This window comes from Oryctolagus cuniculus, chromosome 4 (genome assembly GCF_051225735.1).
Source record: "Oryctolagus cuniculus isolate XC-2025 breed Fujian yellow rabbit chromosome 4, ASM5122573v1, whole genome shotgun sequence".
Lineage (NCBI taxonomy): Eukaryota > Metazoa > Chordata > Mammalia > Lagomorpha > Leporidae > Oryctolagus > Oryctolagus cuniculus.
Window position 1 is genome coordinate 25014702 of NC_142870.1, and position 19420 is coordinate 25034121.

Sequence of the window (19420 nt, forward strand, 5' to 3'; positions counted from 1 at the left end):
ATTCTTAAAACACATTAAACAAAAACTTATATTTCTAATAATAATTGAAACAACAAGAAGTAAACCCTAAAATTATATATTCACATAGCAGAAAATTGCAATAAGAATACAAGTGAGGAGCATTAACCAAACTGGACTTCATCATACTCCAGACAGATGTCACTGTACCTTTTTTTTTTTTTTTTTTTTTTTGAGAACCAAAGATCATGAAAATAGTTTATATACTTACATTTTCATTACATGTTAAGTCAAAGAAATATAGTGGATATAGTATCAATATTAAGATTTAGCTGAGAAATCCAGATTAAAATGGAACTCTATCTGATTAATTAGATCTCAATTTCCTCATCTTTCTAGAATCTTAAGAATTTAGATTTGAATACAACCATGAAATTTATCTAAGAACATTTTCATATTTGAACACTGTGTTTCTGATAATATTGGATTACTTAGAGATTGCAATTAGTATACTTAGAAAGGCTGTTAAAACAATATTTCTTTGTAGGACATCAGAGGTTCATTTAGAAAATCATGAAAAAAATACAAATTAACTGAAATTTCTTGCAATGTATTTCTTAGTGCTGATTTATGCTTTTTCTTTTTTGTCAAGTTTGAAAAACAAGATGAATGTCAGGTTCTACCTTCTTCATTCTGTCTGTATTCATTTATCTGACTATATGACCGCTCCCAGACTATTTGATTTCTTTATCAGGTATAAAACACACACTGGTCTTTTCCATCATAAAAATCTTAACAGTTGCCTTTATTTCTTTGCTCACCTTCATAGAAGAGCATATTCAATGTATCAAATAAAAATGGATCCTAAATCTCCTAAACTCATTAAAAGTCCTTAGCCTATTCCTACCTAATTTCTCTCCCAAGCACTTCAGCAAATCTGCATGTGATTAATGCGCTTCCTCTCATTCGTTGTTGTTAAGTTCCTCTCAGCAGCATTTGACACTTTACATCTTTTCTTCTTGAAATAGGACCTTCTCTTAACTTCCAAGATACTGTATGCTCCTGTTTTGCCACTAACTCTGTAACATGTTAATCTCACTGGAGTTTCAGGAAATAGGGCAATGTGTTTCCTTCTCTCTGAATATTATTACAGTTCCTTGCGACTCAGTTCTTAATTTTTACCCTTTAGTATTCCAAAAGTACTCCTTGGACATCAGTGCTACAGTAGTCACCATTGGAGTTGCTGGGGATACAGCAACAAGTATCCCACAGATCAACACTTTTTCAGAGTTCAGGCATTATCTGTTGAGTGGTTTTATCCTCAAACAGGTTTCAATACCATGTACCTGGTAAGACTGACAGACTCAGTGTATGAGGGCTGTTCAAAAAAGCTAATGGAAATGCATGTAAGAAATGCATGAGATAATATAAAAAGATATATATATATATCATATATATATATAAGATTGTGAACAAGAGAAAGCTGCATACGTTTCAAATTTTCTGTGCTAAAATAATCTTATCTCTTAATTTCATTTTCCCACAAACTTTTTAAATTCCCCTCATATGTTTCCAAGCCTGATAACCTAGTCATCCATATCCTCATCTTTCATCCACAATTTCAAATGGAATAAATGCAAAACCAATCTTTTCTTTGATCCTCATTTTTCAAATCCTTTTCCTCCCATAAAATTCTTCACCTTGACAAAGGTCACCCGCAGTGCCCATCTGCCTAGCAAGAAACCTGATGGCATCAATAGCTAGTGAATCCAGTCTATTATAAAGCAGGCTTAGTTTGCATCTATACTGTGCCTGAAACTAACTCTTTTCTTTTTCTACTGCTATCACTGTTCTAAAACATTCCTGTTTGCCCATAATTTGCTCTTATCTACAGAAGCAAGAATAATCTGTCCAAAATGCCTATATATTCATATAATTCCCTTGCTTTAAATGATCTTCTACTGCTGTGTAGTTTGTATTTTAAAATTCTGCACGTTTTTGGAGCCCTTGGATTCTCTGGGTTGCAGATCTCTCTTTAGCCTTATCCGCAGTCACATACGTCTAAGCACCATGCAGACACTTTTCCTGTTCCCTAGAGAACAAACTCTTTGTTGCTGCCAGAGACTTCTGAGCAACACACTTCATATGGAAGTTTCATTCATGCAGATTTCCTTTGGAAAAATCGATTTCTATAGGAAAGTTGCAGAAATTTCTACACGACTCCCTTAACCTAGGTACCTTCATGCAACTCTCTCATAGTAGCACATGAATGCTTATTTTAGTCATAGTCATTTTTCAGTTACTGTAATTCAAGTTAAGTATCTGACTTCCCAGATTTTTGAAAGTTTTAAGTGCTGAGGTCAGTTCTGTACTTTTCAGAGAGGAAGGTTGTGTACTCATCTCAGTACTGGTCACAAAGCAAGATCCTTATACAAATTCTGGAATGAACAGGTTAATGGATGGGAACATTGCAGAGCTGAAAGAAATTAACTTCAGAAGTATCAAGAGAAGTTTTGTGACAAAAAAAAATCTGGAAATGCTCTTATAAATCAGAATTCTGTCCTATTTCCTTTTAGATCTTGCCCGCAAACTCTCAGCTCAAGAATTTCTCAAATAGAAGAAAAACATTTTTTACAGTAAATGCATCACAGCATGTCTTGATGATTTTGTGTCTTTATATGTATTCTAGTCCTTTCATTTTTTTCACCTTTTTTCTGTCTTTTCTTTCTATAGCTTTTTTTTTTCAGTCTTTTTTTCTATAGCTTTGTTGGCTTCTGCATTCAACAACTGTTTATAAATTTAGCAGGGATTCTGGGACTCTTTCATTAGTAACCTGCATAAACCTATTTCCTGATTTTTGTATTTTAACTATAAAGTATTAACATGTGTTTTCATAGATTATTAATTTTTATCTTAATAAAAACAATATAGCTTACAAATACATATGCCAAATAAAAGCTTAGCTGAATGGAGTATATTCATGTAATCCTCCTTTGATGTTTATCTAAGTTTGAAAATCATACTTATATCATCTTCTTGACACATGCATGGAGAATAATTACTACAAATCTTATGCATTACAATTTTGAGGTAGTTCTTGATGTTTTACACTCCTGGGCAATGGAACTGGGAGCTGGCACATTCGGTCACTCTTACTTAAAGTAAGTGCATCTTCTCTAAGAGCGTATGTGTTATCATGGGACTTAAAGTAGCTCTAACCCTGAATAGAGTTAACCCCTGAAAATCGCATTTGTAAAATGAGGACAGCCTTTTCTTTAACCTATTCTTAATTCAGAATTAAGAATATTATAAAATATTAAATGCAGAAGTACTCTGTTAATCAATAAGAAAAATGTCATTATAAAGAAAGCTATCCATACTATTACAAGAGGCTTCCAACTTTTTACTCCCAATTATAATTGGTAGCGTTTATTAACTAATATTATAAACACAAATAGTTTAAAGCTTCATGTACAACATAAACTCTGGGGCAACGTCAGAACAAATAGTAATTATTTTAATGGAACTATTAATTACATGAAACTTCAATTTTAGAAACTTACGTTTCATATGAAAATCTTATAAAAATGACATTAATTTCAAGTTGAAATTATAAGACGGTTAAATAACATGACTGAACTCCTAACTTTTATTTTGAGTTTCAAAACTTAGAAACATAGACTTAGACCATAATTTTATAAGTTAATATGTTATTCCCTTCTTTTCTATAAAGGTATACAAGAAAGGAAGATAAGAGGCTACTACAAAAAATTAATGAAAAATAGACTTCAAAGATAAGCTTGTTTTACTGCCCAAAAGTAGAAAATTCTTACTTATGATTTATTTTCAAAGGGTTCATAGAAATATGTATTAAGAAAAAAGTATGCATTTATTTCAAAAATTGTTGCACCAAAAGAAACATAAACATCTTTTAGTCCCTCTTGTCCACAATTTTTTGAAATAGTTCATACAAAAATACACACACACACACACATACACATACACACATACACACATAGTTCCCCAAAATTTACATATTAAAGGTAAAATTTAGGACAAAGATAAATTTCAAAATATGAACAAAATGGTATCTCAATAACAGAGTTAAACATGGTTTTGTGCCAGGATGAATTATTGTATTTTTACTTCTATAGAATATATCTGAAAAAACTTAATATCCTTCTGGAGACTTTCATGATATTACTAATATACTAAAATATAATGTTGCAAGCACTGTAAATTGGCAAAAGGAAAAATATCCTGTCACATTATGAGTATCCTTGAATTCTAGGCATACCTCTTTGCCAAGAAATATTTGTCACTGCTTCTGGCTCACTGTGTGATGATTTTATTTTCTCAAAATCAATTTACCTGATCAGGCATAAATGGGCTAACTGATCATGGTCTTTGGCCAAGACTAACTATAATTGGAAAACCTGTACCAACATGATTGACATAGACGTTGTTTTATTTATAAAGGTTTCTCCTGATCTCAAAATACGTTTTCATGTTGACTTTCATCCGTCATTCCTGCCTCCTGTGCTCTCCCTGTGCTAACTCTCTCCACCACTTTGACCACCAAAACTGTGAAAGCACATTTGCACCTTAGCTCATGAGACTGTGAAAGCTTGAGTCTGACATGATACAGCGATCATGATGAGAACCCGGAATTTATATTCAGCATATAGAATTACATTTTAATTCTTAAGAAAAAAAAGGGTTTTAAGATGATAACTTCTTTATCTTCAAACAGGATATAGTTTTGCTTACCTTTAATAATATTTGGCTTAGGTGGCATGCTGAACTCATAAACTGTTGGTTCAGAATATCCCAATCTATTGGCTGCTGTAATTTGAACTTCGTACCCCATCGTCCACTGTAGATGCTCCAAAATAATATGGTCTTTATTTCCTTGCACCTTTTTCTCTAGCCACTGATCTTCCTTATCTTTCTGTAAAGGAGACAAAGTATATCTTTGTTGAGAGCTATATACTAAAGTTGTGAGTTATTAAATATTCAATGTATCTTGTAATGGAATAGGCAGCTTTATTAATATCAAAAATTATATTTTTATGTACATGGATGAATGGTGTTGCTCCAGCAATAAAGTCATTATTATTTCTAAAGTTCTTCTATAGAAAATAGACTATTTACATTAGCCAAAGATTTATGATTTTATAATGAATCCTTGATGATTCAGTGGTTGATAATTTATCTCCATTATTTTTCTTTTTAATTTCAGTTTTTGGTCATTTTGTTGTTTATAACTAAGTGAATAGGAAAAATGAAAAAAACCGTGTATTGAAAAAGGCTAATATAATTAAAGCAATTGCTAGATACTGTTGTTAGAGGTTTGCTTGAAGAGGAGAAGGGAAATTATTCAGGAAGTAGATCCTGTTTTTTTTTTTTTCTCTTTTTTAAACGAATGTGATGTATTACAATTCATGATGAAACAACACAGAAAAATAAAAGAATTTTATTCTATACTTAAACATTCTATAATTAAATATGCTTAATTCCTTTTCTAAAATAAAAGTTTGGACTACATTTTATTTGATTTGTTCTTCATTAGGAAAAATACTGTAAGTACAATTAACACAGAAAAATAAATTGATATAATTTAAGAATGACATTATCTGAAATGATATGTTCATTGGGCTGTTTCATACATTAACCATATAAACACTAAGCTTTTTCACATCCTGTCTGGCTTCTCTCATTTCTAAAACAGAAATCATAGTAGCAGCCATTTCTGTGAACTTTCTTGAGGGAGCAAAGAGGAATGTAAATTGTGTATTCGAAGGCCTTACGAATTTTAAGCACTTTAAAAATGCTACCTATTGGGGCTGGCATTGTGGTGGTTTAGAGGATAAAGCCGTCACCTGCAGTGCTGACATCCCATGTGGACACCAGTGCTCCACTTCCAATCCAGCTCTCTGCTATGATGTGAGAAAGCAGTAGAAGATGGCCCCAGGACTTGGGCTCCTGCATTCTCATGAGAGACCTGGATGAAGCTCTGGGCTCCTAGCTTTGGATCAGCCCAGGTCTGGCTACTGCAGCCATTTGGAGAGTACCCAATGGATAAAAGATCTAGCTCTCTCTCTGCCTCTGACTCTTTAACTCCACCTTTTAAATAAGATAAATAAATCTTTTTTAAAAAAGCTGGCTATTAATATATAAAAATTTCCAAAATTTCTAAAAGAAATGAAAAATTTTCTCCAAAATTTATCATAACAAGGGCAAATCTCACTATCTAAAGGTAGAAGTACAAATTAATTATAGAGTATTATATTGACAAATATTTTACCCTCCATTGCTCAGTCCAACATTACTTTATGTTGAGAAAAATTTCAGTGTTTCTCTGACCATAAATAATGATATTTTCTGAGCTTATAATGGCAATGAAAGATTTTTCCCCTAAAAATCAAATTGAAATGTTGAAGGTAAATTGATGATTTGAACAAATTGACTTACTGCAAGATCAAGTATCTTTCAGAAGAATAAATGATAGTATGATTTGATACTATATTATTATTTTGTTTTCTGAATTATTTTATTGTTATGAAATGTAACTGTTCTGTTCTGATATTTCCTCTATAACTTAAAATATAAGCATTTCAAATTGACAAACATTTAAAGGTATCATGTAAACAAGATGTACACGCCATGATACCAAAGCCAGGAGCCAGGTGCTTCCTCCTGGTCTCCCAAGTGGGTGCAGGGCCCAAGGACTTAGGCCGTCCTCCACTGCACTCCTGGGCCACAGCCAGAGAGCTGGACAGAATCCAGCACCCAACTGGGACTAGAACCCAGAGTACCGACGCCGCAGGTGGAGGATTAATCAAGTGAGTCAGGGCGCTGGCCTATGCCATGATTTTTGAAACTCACAAGTGAATGTATAGTTTGTACTCTATAAATATAAAAAATTATGTTTTGTGGTTTTTTTTTTAGTTTGAAGGTGTATAAATGCTAGCTGATCCCAATTTTCAATGTACATGTATCAAAATATCACTATCTCATAAACACAAGTGTAGTTCAAAAAGTTTATGTGAAAGGGACTCGAAAAACAAATTTATTCTGATGAAAAATTTTTGAAACCCATGCATATGAGGGTCTTCGAAAAGGTAATGAAAATATTTGAAGCATAAAAAGAAACTTTAAAATATTTGTGAAACAGAATTATATTTTAATTCCATCTTCCTTGAATGTTTGAAGTTCTTACTGAAAAGTAAAGCAATAAGGGTGCCTTATTTTCTTTCTTTTTTTTTTTTTTTTTTTTGAAGGCAGAGTCAGACAGTGAGAGAGAGAGAGAGACAGAGAAAAAGGTCTTCCTTTTTCCATTGGTTCACCCCCCAAGTGGCCGATCAGGTGCTTCCTCCTGGTCTCCCAAGTGGGTGCAGGGCCCAAGGACCTGGGCCATCCTCCACTGCACTCCCGGGCCACAGCAGAGAGCTGGACTGGAAGAGGAGCAACTGGGACAGAATCTGGCGTTCCAACCGGTACTAGAACCCAGGGTGCTGGCGCCACAGGCGGAGGATTAGCCTAGTGAGCCGTGGCGCTGGTCAAGGATGTCTTATTTTCAAAAAGAAGCTGAAACTTATAACTACATGAAAGATCATTCTTTTGCCAGGCTATTTAAGATATTATGAGGTGTATTGCCAAGGGAAGACAGGAAAGTTGTATCTTGTCCAAGTCACTCAAAGAAACATAATGCTAAGAACAGCCTATGCATGGCTTTGAAATGTTTGGAGTCACTGTGTTAAATTACTAAGGTTTTCCCAAGACCCTCTTCCTCCATTCATTAATCAATGACTTGTGCTGACTTATTAGGTGGTGATGAAGTTCTAGGTACTAAGAACATGATAGTGAACTGACAAGTATAATATCCTCTCAGAATTTACAAAACAGCACAGAAGAGAAATATCAGTTCTGTGAAGAGTGAGAGGGTGCAATGGAGGCAAACTAGAGACTTGGGGTATGGGGCCCACGAGATACCCTCTGAACAATGGTACCATTGATAATGGAAATAGTAAACCCTAGTATCATTTTGTTTTTTATTTGTCCTAAATGCATTAATGAAAGGAAGATATGAATCCCTCAGTGAACTTCAGATCTCAAAGTAAATACAACCACATTAAACCTCATACAGATGCATAACCACTGGTAGACAAAAAACAATGTAGGTTAATTAATTGACATAACTTTAAATTACTTCATAGGTGTTCAGGACAAAACTAAAGCCTAAAAACATGTCTGCTCAAAAACAATTTTATATGATTTTATATAAATATATATTCATAAACAAAAACTTATGTATAAATTTCACAGGTTACATGTTGATCATATGCCCATGTACGTATAACATACTTTATATGTTATGCACTGTGTAAACACATAAACAGAAAGGAGAGGATCAGGAACAGGGAAACTGAAAGCTTACAAAAGGGCATAGAGCACACAAGCCAGGAGCGTCTTACATGTTTCTGCTGTTCTGGCATTACCCTAATCACTTGGTACATTCTGGGTAACTACAAAATGTTTGGTGTAATTTTTGCGGAAATCCATGGAATTTAATTTTGCTTTGGCTCTAAGTGGAGATTTGGGTGAAAGGGTCAGAAAATAAATCAGTGACTAAAATTTATTCTTGAACAATGGATTGATTCACGTCCGTTGAGTAATCCTCCAAAATATAATTTCTGGAAATGGAGTGCAGGAAAAGAAACTTCTAATCCTCAAAGAAAAAGATCATTTCTGAGAATTGAGCTTTGATGTGAAACTTCCTGACTTACAAAAATACAGCACCTCTTTTGAATTAACAATCATTAAAACTTGTCAACACTCTTAACAATAAATTAAATAGCCTCCCCATCATTTTAGACAGTTGGACTGCTAGTTGGAGGAACCAAAAGGAATTTTAATATTTCCCCAATATAAATTAATTTCCTTTTCCATTCAGTATATTAAGAAAAGGAGGCATTTTAATCACATTCTTGCTATTCCTAGGGAATAGCAAAAATTAAAGTGGGTGTTACTAAATATTCCCTTAGGAATATTATGCATTCTCAATTATGCATTTGTAGAGTGCCTAATTTACAGAATCAAAATGCCTAGGGAATATTTTAGATAATCTAGTGGCAAAATGTTCCCCTAGGTAATTTAATGAGATGATTTGCTGAATAGGGCTAGTATTAATACGTCAATTAAATGTTGAAGGACAGCTACTGAAAAAAATGATAATTTCACTTTGGTATGACATCTCTTAAGCAATGCTTTTTTTTTTTTTCCTAAAAAAAAGGCATGCACAGAATGACAATTAAGGGCACTTCTTTTTCAGTTTTTAATTGACATGTAAGAATTGCACAGTATTCTTAATCATGATTCTAAAATAACAGTAGTCAGCATCTAGGGAAAACAAGTCATTTTCCCTATTCATCAACTTCTGTGTTTACACATCTATAAAATTTCACAGAGTACATGATTTTTTTATACTTGTGTTCACTATTACTTTTATGTATCAACCTATAACATGGGTCTTTTATTGATTGGTTCCTTACCATATTTGTTAATTCAGACAGTAAATAGTGTATTTTGTTCTCTCAATTCAAAGATTCATCATTTTCATTTATGGCAAAGAAAAATCTCCAAAAAAATTCATACTCTTTAATTCCGTAACTACACATTATTTGATAATACTTAAAGTGGTGGCTTTAAAAATTTCTTGCATGCACTTTAATATCATTAACTAATGCATTTTCCAATATTCTCTTTTCTTTCTCTATGGCCATTGAGATATTACATGATCTCCCATACTCCAAAAAGCTTAAAAAGATAAACTGAGGCTTACAAATGTATACTATAAACACTGTCATGAGTCTCTAAGAATATTCCTCACAATTAATTTTCAGTTACCAATTATTTTCTTTAGTATTATTAGCACATGAAACACATTAAATATGTCAATATTAAATAATTATTATCCCATAGTTACCATCAGATCAGAGAAAAATAGTGAAAAAGTCATGAAAGTATGTAAAAAACGTTATTAAATTATATAGAGTATTATTGGCAATACAGGTGCAAAATAGATGCAAAATATTCTGTACTTAAAATAACCTCTTGCACTTTTTCATTTTATGAGTCTAATATGCGTGTCTATATTCTCCAAATACATGGCTTAATTCTATCATCTTATTGTTAAAAATGTTAATTTTCAGGACATTGCCTTGGCTCACTGGGCTAATCCTCCACCTGCGGTGCCGTTACGCAGGGTTCTAGTCCCGGTTGGGGTGCGGATTCTGTCCCAGTTGCTCCTCTTCCAATCCAGCTCTCTGCTGTGGCCCGGAAAGGCAGTGGGAGGATGGCCCAAGTGCTTGGGCCCTGCACCCTCATGGGAGACCAGGAGGAAGCACCTGGCTCCTGGCTTCGGATCAGCGCAGCACACCGGCCGCAGCAGCTATTGGGGGTGAACCAATGGAAGGAAGACCTTTCTCTCTGTCTCTCTCTCTCACTGTCTAACTCTGCCTGTCAAAAAAATGTTAATTTTAGAGTCCATTGACACATGTAATTCTATTTTTATTGCTCTAGTTCTGTTTCAATAAACTCTGTCTTCTTAATGAGTGGGTGAACAAAACCACATGCTCCATAACTAATTCTGCTTCCTGGTGCCTAATCTGTTACAGGAAGTTATATACTTTCTTTATTAGGATATGATTAAGTTTGTCATTACCCAGTGCCATTCAAATTAAATGTTTGTTCTCACAATATGTCAGATATCAGCAGTCATATAATAAATACATATTTTCAATTATACTGTTCCCAAAATATGAAACACATGGTTCTGTGCACAGCAGAGTGAAAGATGGAGCAAGAAATCAAGTGAAAATCTCAGTAATGTTCCTAATTTTCCAGTTTCCCCCAGATGTATTTTTCTAAAAAGGTGTTATCCAATGAGAAAACTCATTGCATATGTCTAACGCATTTTTCATGCTACTCAATTGTACTGTACCCCATGAGAAATACAAGTGGCTTGAGAAAGTAATGAATAAAATGATTTGGAATCATACGGAGAGAACAGATGATCAAGAAACATTTTGAAAAATTATTTGAAAACAAGTGCAGAGTATTAAGATAAATGTCACTATAAATATTTAGCCAACAAATGCTCTAGAAATTTCCTATTTTAAATGTCCAAGAACATCTAATATACCACATAACATTTTACTCAATCATGGTATTTCCTTTGCACTTTCAGAGCATGATTTTCATAGAACGGAGGAGGTGAAGAAATTGTGGGTAAACTAGAATATGTGGAGTATCTTCACATCTTGAAGCAGAAGGCATCCTATTAAATGATATAGTAGAAAAAAATGTGTAATGTGACTGTATAAGAAGGCAAAGAAACTGAGCATTTGAGGAAAAATGAGTTTGTAGTTGAGGAGTTGAGATAAACTCCACAGGTTGACTTCTATTTGGCCACTGTTCCTGCAAAAAGATGTTACATGGCAAAGTTTAGATTCTTGATTCCCACCAAAGAAATCCAGATTCTTAAGTGTATCCCTCAAAAACTGTGACACATTTAACCATGCATTTGATTCATTATAAGACAGACTTCTCCAACAGTGAGCAGCTCTTTTCTTGTAATATGGAGGTATTGAGAAATTATAAAATGTATCCTAATTGTGTAAATTATTACCAATAAAGCAATGTTCCATGTTAATTTTGGTAACACTGACACAAGTAACATGGTAATTGATATCAGTCAATTATAGACTTATTTGAATAAATATAGTCGATCATTTTCATATGATGATAAAAATAGATCCTTCAGTACTTTTGGAGGTTAGAAAGGGTTGGAAATTGTAAACCGAGTAGGGAGGACAGAACTGTTATGGAATTCGGAAGGATTAAACATATTCTTTTATTGGAATGGCAAACAGAGGTGCTAGGTAAATGGGAAGCAACAATAAAACACTGTTACCATTAAGTAGGGATAAGAATGAAAAGGAGAATTGAAGGCATACATTTATTGAAGGTAAACTTTGCCCGTGTTCAAATTTTAACTTAAGACTGACCTATGGCAACTATGTACAAGGAGAAAATGTATTGATTGCCATTACGTACATTTGAATCTTTTTTTTTTTTTTACCAATCTCTTACTTCTTTGTATCATATGTATTTCACACATAACTTTTCCAAAAAGATGGATTCTAATACATATTAAAATAAATCACAAAAATTTGAATGCCTTTAGAAAGTTTATCTATGTTTAAAAATAAATTGGAGGGCTGTGGCATAACAGGTAAAGCTGCTGCCTGCAGTGCCAACATTCTGTATGGGTGCCAGTTTGAGACCAGGCTGCTCCACTTCCAATCCAACTCCCTGCTAGTGATTATGGGGAAGCAGCAAAAGCTGGTCCAAGTCCTTGGACCCCTGCACCAACATGGAAGACCGAGAAGATGCTCCTGGGTCCTGGTTTTGTCCTGGCCCAGGGGACACTGTGACCATTTGGGGAGTGAAAGAGCAGATGGAAGATCTCTCTCTCTATCTCTCTCTCTGTCTGTGTCTGTCTCTCTTTCTCTCTCTTTCTCTAACTCTGCCTTTCAAATAAATAAATAAATCTTAAAAATAACAAACTGGGTGCTTCAAAAGTCTCATTGAAATGGAAGTAAAATATTAGTTTATTTTGGTACAAAGAATTTCTGTGATTAATGCCTTTGAGGTGTACTCAAAAAGTTAATGGAAAATATATATTATGAAAAAACTTTACAACAATTTAACATCTTTTTTGGTTTGCTTCTTGTTTTTGTTTTTATTTTAATTTTAATTAGTTTTTTTTTGACAGGTAGACAGTGAGAGAGAGAGACAGAGATAGGTCTCCCTTCTGTTGTTGGGTCAATCCCTAATTGGCCGCCACAGCCAGCACTGTGCCGATCTAAAGCTAGGAGCCAGGTGCTTCTTTCTGGTCTCCCACGTGGGTGCAGGCGCCCAAGCACTTGGACCATCCTCCATTGCCCTCCCAGGCCACAGCAGAGAGCTGGACTGGAAGAGGAGCAACCGGGACTAGAACCAGCACCAATATGGGATGCCAGGGCCGCAGGTGGAGGATTAACCAAGGGAGCCACAGCGCCGGCCCCTTAATTAGTTTTTAACAGATTCAATGTACTTTGTAGATACAATTCTAAGAAAGTAATGATATTCCCTCCCAGTGATGAAATTTTAAGTCCAATCTTAAATTTAATTTAAAATTTTAATTCCAGTTTTTCCACAAACTTTTCAAGTCCTTGAATATATGAACATGAGGGTCTCCAAAATTTAATGCATTCTGATCCTGTAATGAAGTAGCATGTGGGTTTCAAAATTTATTGCACCAAAATACACTCACACTAACTTTTTATAACACATCTGAACAGGATCCAATTTGAAGCACTTAAAATAAGATATGAGGGGTCAACACTGTGGCACAGTGGGTTAAAGCCCTGGCTTGCAGTGCTGGCATCCCATATGGATGCTGGTTCAAGTCCTGGCTGCTCCACTTCTGATCCAGCTCTCTGCTATGGCCTGGGAAAGCAGTAGAAGATGGCCCAACTCCTTGGGTCCCTGCACCCACTTGGGAGACCCAGAAGAAGCTCCTGGCTCCTGGCTCCTGGCTTTGGATTGGTGCAGCTCCTGCCATTGCAGCCATTTGGGGAGTAAACCACCAGATAGAAGACCTCTCTCTCTCTCTCTCTCTCTCTCTCCCTCCCTCCCTCCCTCCCTTTCTCTGTAATTCTGTCAAATAAATAAAATAAATCTTAAAAAAAATAAGATACAAGTCTAAAAAGAGCCCCTATCAAAGCAACATCATATTTGCAAAATTTGTAGTATGAATAAACATCACATTTTGGTTAAGCTTGGATGGAAAAATGATGAACTCATTGATGCATTACACAAAGATTTCAGAGACAATGTTCCAGAGAAATCACAGTTTACAAATGGATACCTTCCTCTAGGAAACAAAATGATGTTTTAGATGAGCCCCACAATGGATGATCAGCCATATCATTTTTTGATAAAAAAAACAATCACTCTGGTTGTGCTGTTATTAAAAAGACTAACCATTTCCAGCAAGAATAGTGACCAACACCACAGACATCTCAACTGATTTAGCTTACATAATTCAGACTGAAAAAATGGAAATGCGGAAAATTTTTGACTTGATGTGGTGCCAAAACTGTTGTGCCCAGATCAGTTGAAGACAGTAGTGGAGCTTTCCATGGAAAACAGGAGGATCAACATCCTGAAGCATTTCTTTGAAAAATTGCAAGAGCAGATGAAACATGGCTTTACCAATATAATTCTGAAGACAAGGCACAAGAAAAACTTTGCCTGCCAATATTGGAAAGTGGTCTGGTCAATGCAACATGAGACAGGAGGGACAATGAACAGTATCAAATGGTATTAAGGGTGGGTTTTTTTTTTTTCTTTCTTAAGATTTATTTATTGATTTGAAAGGCAGAGTTAGAGAGAGGCAGAGGGAAGGAGGGAGGGAGAAAGTGGAAGAAGAGGAGGAGGGGGGGGAGGAGGGGGAGGAGATAAAGAGAGAGAGAGACAGGGAGAGCAAGGGAGAGGTCTTCCATCCGCTGGTTCACTCCCCAAAAGGCCGCGTTGGCCAAAGATGAGTTGATCCGAAGCCAGGAACCAGCCATCTTCCAATGCTTTCCCAAGCTATAGCAGAGAGCTGGATCAGAAGTGGAGCAGCCAGGATTCAAACTGGCAATCATACGGGATGCCAGCACTGCAGGCGGAAGCTTTACCTGCTATGCCATAACGCTGGCCCCTATTAGTGTATTTTGAGAGAGTCAAAAGCAACAGCAGAGAAACACAGGGGAGAATGTCATCATTGAGCTCTAACCCATCACGATAATGTTCCTCGTCATTTCCCCTCATCACACAAGGGCCAATATGTGAGAAGAGAAAAATAGACACCCATGAAGGTTCTGCCTTGCCTTCTTTATCTGGTCCTTCCTGACTAATATTTGCTTTATAATTCTTATAAATTATTTTTAAAGATGCTCATTTTTCTTCACTTAATAATGATAAAAAGACTGCATTAATGTGACTAAGTTCCCAGGAACCAAAGTTCTTTATGAATGGACTAAATGGATGGCACCATCAACTAAAACAATGTTTTAAGCTTTAAAAATTTACATGGTGAAAAAAAAGTTTATTTTTTATTGACAATTAATTTTTTCAACTATTGTGAGGTTCTATGTAGAGAGGGGATAAATTGAATTAAAATATGTTTATTTGGAGTGATAAATTTTTGGATTCCACACACAGTTTTTTTAATAATATTCACTTTCATGTGTGTGTGTCTGTGTGTGTGTGTGTGTGTGCATTCGCCCTCCCAAATGTCTAGAATGTCATTATTACTATTTTGTGAATCTAACTGACCCCAGATAGGTGTAAGGCTAGTTATGGGAACATTTATGCTTTCAACAGTGACTGGAAATGCTGCTAGCAATGTGGTAAATTGGAGTCAGTGATATGAAACATTTTGCACTGGGTGAAAATGTTCTGGATAGCCCAAAATTATATTACTCAAAATGCTGGTAGTGTGTGCTTTTAGACACACATTGTTTAGCTATTTCAAATCCTCATGTTAATCACCTTTTACTGATAAAGCTCATTAAATATATTTATATGTAATGAGATTTCTTTGGTTTGGCTTTTATAAAAATATTTTTTGTATTGCTAAAAGAAAGACAGATTCAGTTGAACAGTTTATTCTGTCTTTATTCCTTTCAACTCTCCTCATCACTCAATGTGCATGAGAGGTCTCCTTTATTTGAACACAAAACAATTATTATGTGATAAAAACCAATATAATATACAAAGGATGAAAATAATATAATGGAAGATAATTTGGATTCCTGAATATATATCTGAGATGTCACCCTAAACCTGGGTTTTCTAACACATAAACTTATTTAATGTAATAAAAGAAATATTGCTTCAATAAAAACATGTATTGTTGCTTCAATTGAAAGTCAAGTTTTAATTCATCTTTTTAATTACCTGCAGTTCAAAAGAACACTCTCAGAAATGAAAAGTTTATACTGAGCTCATGAGTAAAAATCCACATGGAAATTATGGGCTTCCTATAAACAAGATACAAAAAGGTTTTTGAGTATATATGTGATGTTATTTTTTAAATTTGTATTAAATATTGAAAAAGACAAGTGCTATGGGCAGCAGCATTCTTAGTTTCTAAACTTCATTTCTGGATGACTGGAAATAGAAGCACAGCTGAAAAAAAAGCCTAACTATAGATAAAATAGACATTTTCTTAATAAAAGCACTAACTAAAGAGGTGGCAACGTAGGTTTCACCACAATTGTCAGGTTCACTTGGAGACCAATGAGCCTTCAGCTTTCTTGGGGTAGAGGTTTGAAGCTGCCATAGCAGTGTAACCAAAAGACACACACAACTCATTATAGTGACCAACAGGAAACCTGAGCCAAAGAGTTGTCTGGTGAAAGGAGTATTCATATTAACATTAGAATATTCAACTGGGAAACCAGCGTTGTGGCACCACATGTTAAGCTGCCTCCTGCAATGCCAGCATCCCACTTGAATTCTAGTTCAAGTCTCTCCTGTTCTACACTTGATTCAGTTTCCAAACAAATAAATAAGCCTATTTTCAAATACATACATAAAAATTGTAAAAAAAAAAAAAATCAAAACACTATCTACCAAAAAATAAATAAGTTAAATGACTCAAGTACTTGGGGCCCTGCCATCCCCACGGGAGACCTGGGTAGATTTTCAGGCTCCATGCCCAGTCGTGGCCCTTGCAGCCATTTGGGGAGTAACAGCAGATGGAAGATTTTTCTCTCTCTCTAAGTAATGCTGTCTTTAAAATAAATTGTTAAAAATAGTCAATGAGTATCTAAAATTTATGATTGAAATAGGCTACCCCAAATGAAATTTGCTTTCATATTAATCTCAAAACTTAGAAGTTTGAGTTAAGAAGCGGCAAATATTTTTATTTAGAAAATTGTAGTTTTGTCAGGGAATATTGTTCCAATTTTAGTATATGTGCTGCCGAAGCGAGCACAAGAAATGGGCCTGAATTCTGAGGTCAGAGGCTTCCTTGGTTCCAGCTGCTCCTGTTTTTTTTTTTTTTTTTTTTTTTTTTTTGTTTTGTTTTGTTTTGTTTTGTTTTTTGTTTTGTTTTGTTTTGACAGGCAGAGTGGACAGTGAAAGAGAGACAGAGAGAAAGGTCTTCCTTTACCAATGGCTCACCCTCCAATGGCTGCTACAGCTGGTGCACCGCGCTGATCCGAAGCCAGGAGCCAGGTGCTTCTCCTGGTGTCCCATGCAAGTGCAGGGCCCAAGCACTTGGGCCATCCTCCACTGCACTCCCTGGCCACAGCAGAGAGCTGGCCTGGAAGAGGGGCAACCGGGACAGAATCCGGTGCCCCGACCGGGACTAGAACCCAGTGTGTCGGCGCCACAAGGCAGAGGATTAGCCTAGTGAGCCGCTGTGCCGGCTTGTTAGGGAATATTGAAAATTCAACTGCATATTACTTCATGACCAGTTTTTAAAAGTCTATCTTCTATGGTCGGCATTGTGGCATAGCAGGTTAAAACACTGCCTGTGGTGCCAGCATCCCATGTAGGTACCAGTTTGTGTTCCTGCTGCTCAGCTCCCAGTCCAGCTTCCTACTACTGTGTTTGAGAAAGCAGCAGAAGATGGCATAAGTACTTGGGCCCCTGCTACCCATGTAGCAGACGCAGATAGAGTTCCAGAGTCCTGGTTTCAACTTGACCCAGCCGTGGCATTTGTGGCCATTTTTGAATGAACTACAAAATGCAAATTCTCTCTGTCTTTCCCTTTCTGTAACTCTGCCTTTCAATTACATAAATAAATAAAACCACTATCTGCTAAAATATAATTAGCTTAGAAAGTACCACAAATCTTCAGTCAGCATGAACATAAAATTCATACTGTATAAGCATTATGGGACAAACATCAATATTAGTAAATAAATCTTACAAAACTAAATTAAGTTTCATTTTCAACATATTCTACGTTAGGCATAAAAACTAAATAGTACTTAGGCACAAATTTTCAAGAAAAATCATTTTCAGTGGCCTTTAGCATTATTTTCAGCTGTAGGCAAAGGGGCAAAGTCCATGGGGTCCCTTTTCTCATTATTCTTCAACCAGTGGGTATCTTTCACCCCCAATACCTATCAAAAATTCCATGTTGTGAGTAGCCATCAGTCACTTTATTAGAGAGTGCTAACGAAATGACAAAAATTATTCCCACTTCCTCAAGATCAGTGTGGCCATTTTTTGTTAAATATTAAGGATAAAATAATCAGATGCTGAGGATAAATTAATTAAAATGACTTGTGATTTTTGATACTCCTACTTACAGTAAGTAGAACTGAGAAGAGGTCCTGCATTTACTAGTAATAAGTGGGGTGGGGAGAGGATATCCTGTGAAACATCTCAGAAAATAAGGAAAATAGAATCTCATTCCTGAAACATTGACAACTCCCCCTCCGTAATTAAAAGTCAAAACATGAAAGTCCTGAGTCTACTTTGATGATAATGGCTGAGATTTTTAAATACAAAGAAGGAGCAGGAGAAATAGGGGGAACAGGGAGGAAAGGGGGGTCACAGAAGGAGGAGGTGGAGCAGCAGCTGCAGAAGCCACCACACATTTCACAATTTATCATGATGAATTTCAGGAATGGAAAGTTAATATTTATCATTGCTATTACTGAATATACATTCAGTACTAATGTGTCTACGAACTGAATGTAAATTGTAATGCATTTCGAAAACAAAAACCTTGGTACAAAATCAAAAGGATTACTTACACTTCTATATTTAACTATGTATTCCAATATAGGGGCTCCTCCATCATCCTGTTTGGTGATGCTGAGTTTAAAGCTCTTCCCACTGCTTGGCTGTCCATGTATGGATGGAGGACTTGGTTCACCTAGAGAGTCAATAACACATTCTTAATTTTCTACATGTTTAAGATACCTAGAGAAATGCATTTTAATAAACACAGTGAGTTTTAATCAAAATATATGATGTTAACCTGGATATTACATGTGATTTTTGCCCTTTGTTGTGACATAAAAATGTCTGATTCTCATTTTCCTAGGTGGTCAAAAGAAGCAGCAATTTTCATAAATCAGGAAGAATTGTGCCAACATTCTGAAATGTCAGGAACAGATTATTATTTATATTTATATTTATTTATATTTATCTTTATGATCAGATACTCTGAAAACAGTGCTGCATTCTGTAAGTGTAAAAATTTACTTATTGTATTAACAATGAATAATAATATTTACCTTGTCAAATAAATTTATTTCATACAACTTATTAGTATAAAATATTATCACATCAAGCTACATAGATTGTATACATAACAAAAAGATGATGCCTTACCCTT

At 35.3% G+C, this 19420-nt stretch overlaps 1 protein-coding gene across 2 annotated transcripts in view; it reads right to left on the reverse strand.

Moving 5' to 3' along the window:
• NCAM2 (neural cell adhesion molecule 2) overlaps positions 1–19420 on the reverse strand; it is a 586819-nt gene that overhangs the window by 56536 nt on the left and 510863 nt on the right. For both annotated transcript variants that reach the window (XM_051819201.3, XM_051819203.3), the window contains exons 14-15: positions 18834–18955; positions 4729–4909 (exon numbers count right to left, since the gene is read on the reverse strand). In XM_051819201.3, coding sequence (XP_051675161.1) covers positions 4729–4909; positions 18834–18955 — 303 coding nt within the window. The remainder of the gene's footprint in view (positions 1–4728; positions 4910–18833; positions 18956–19420) is intronic.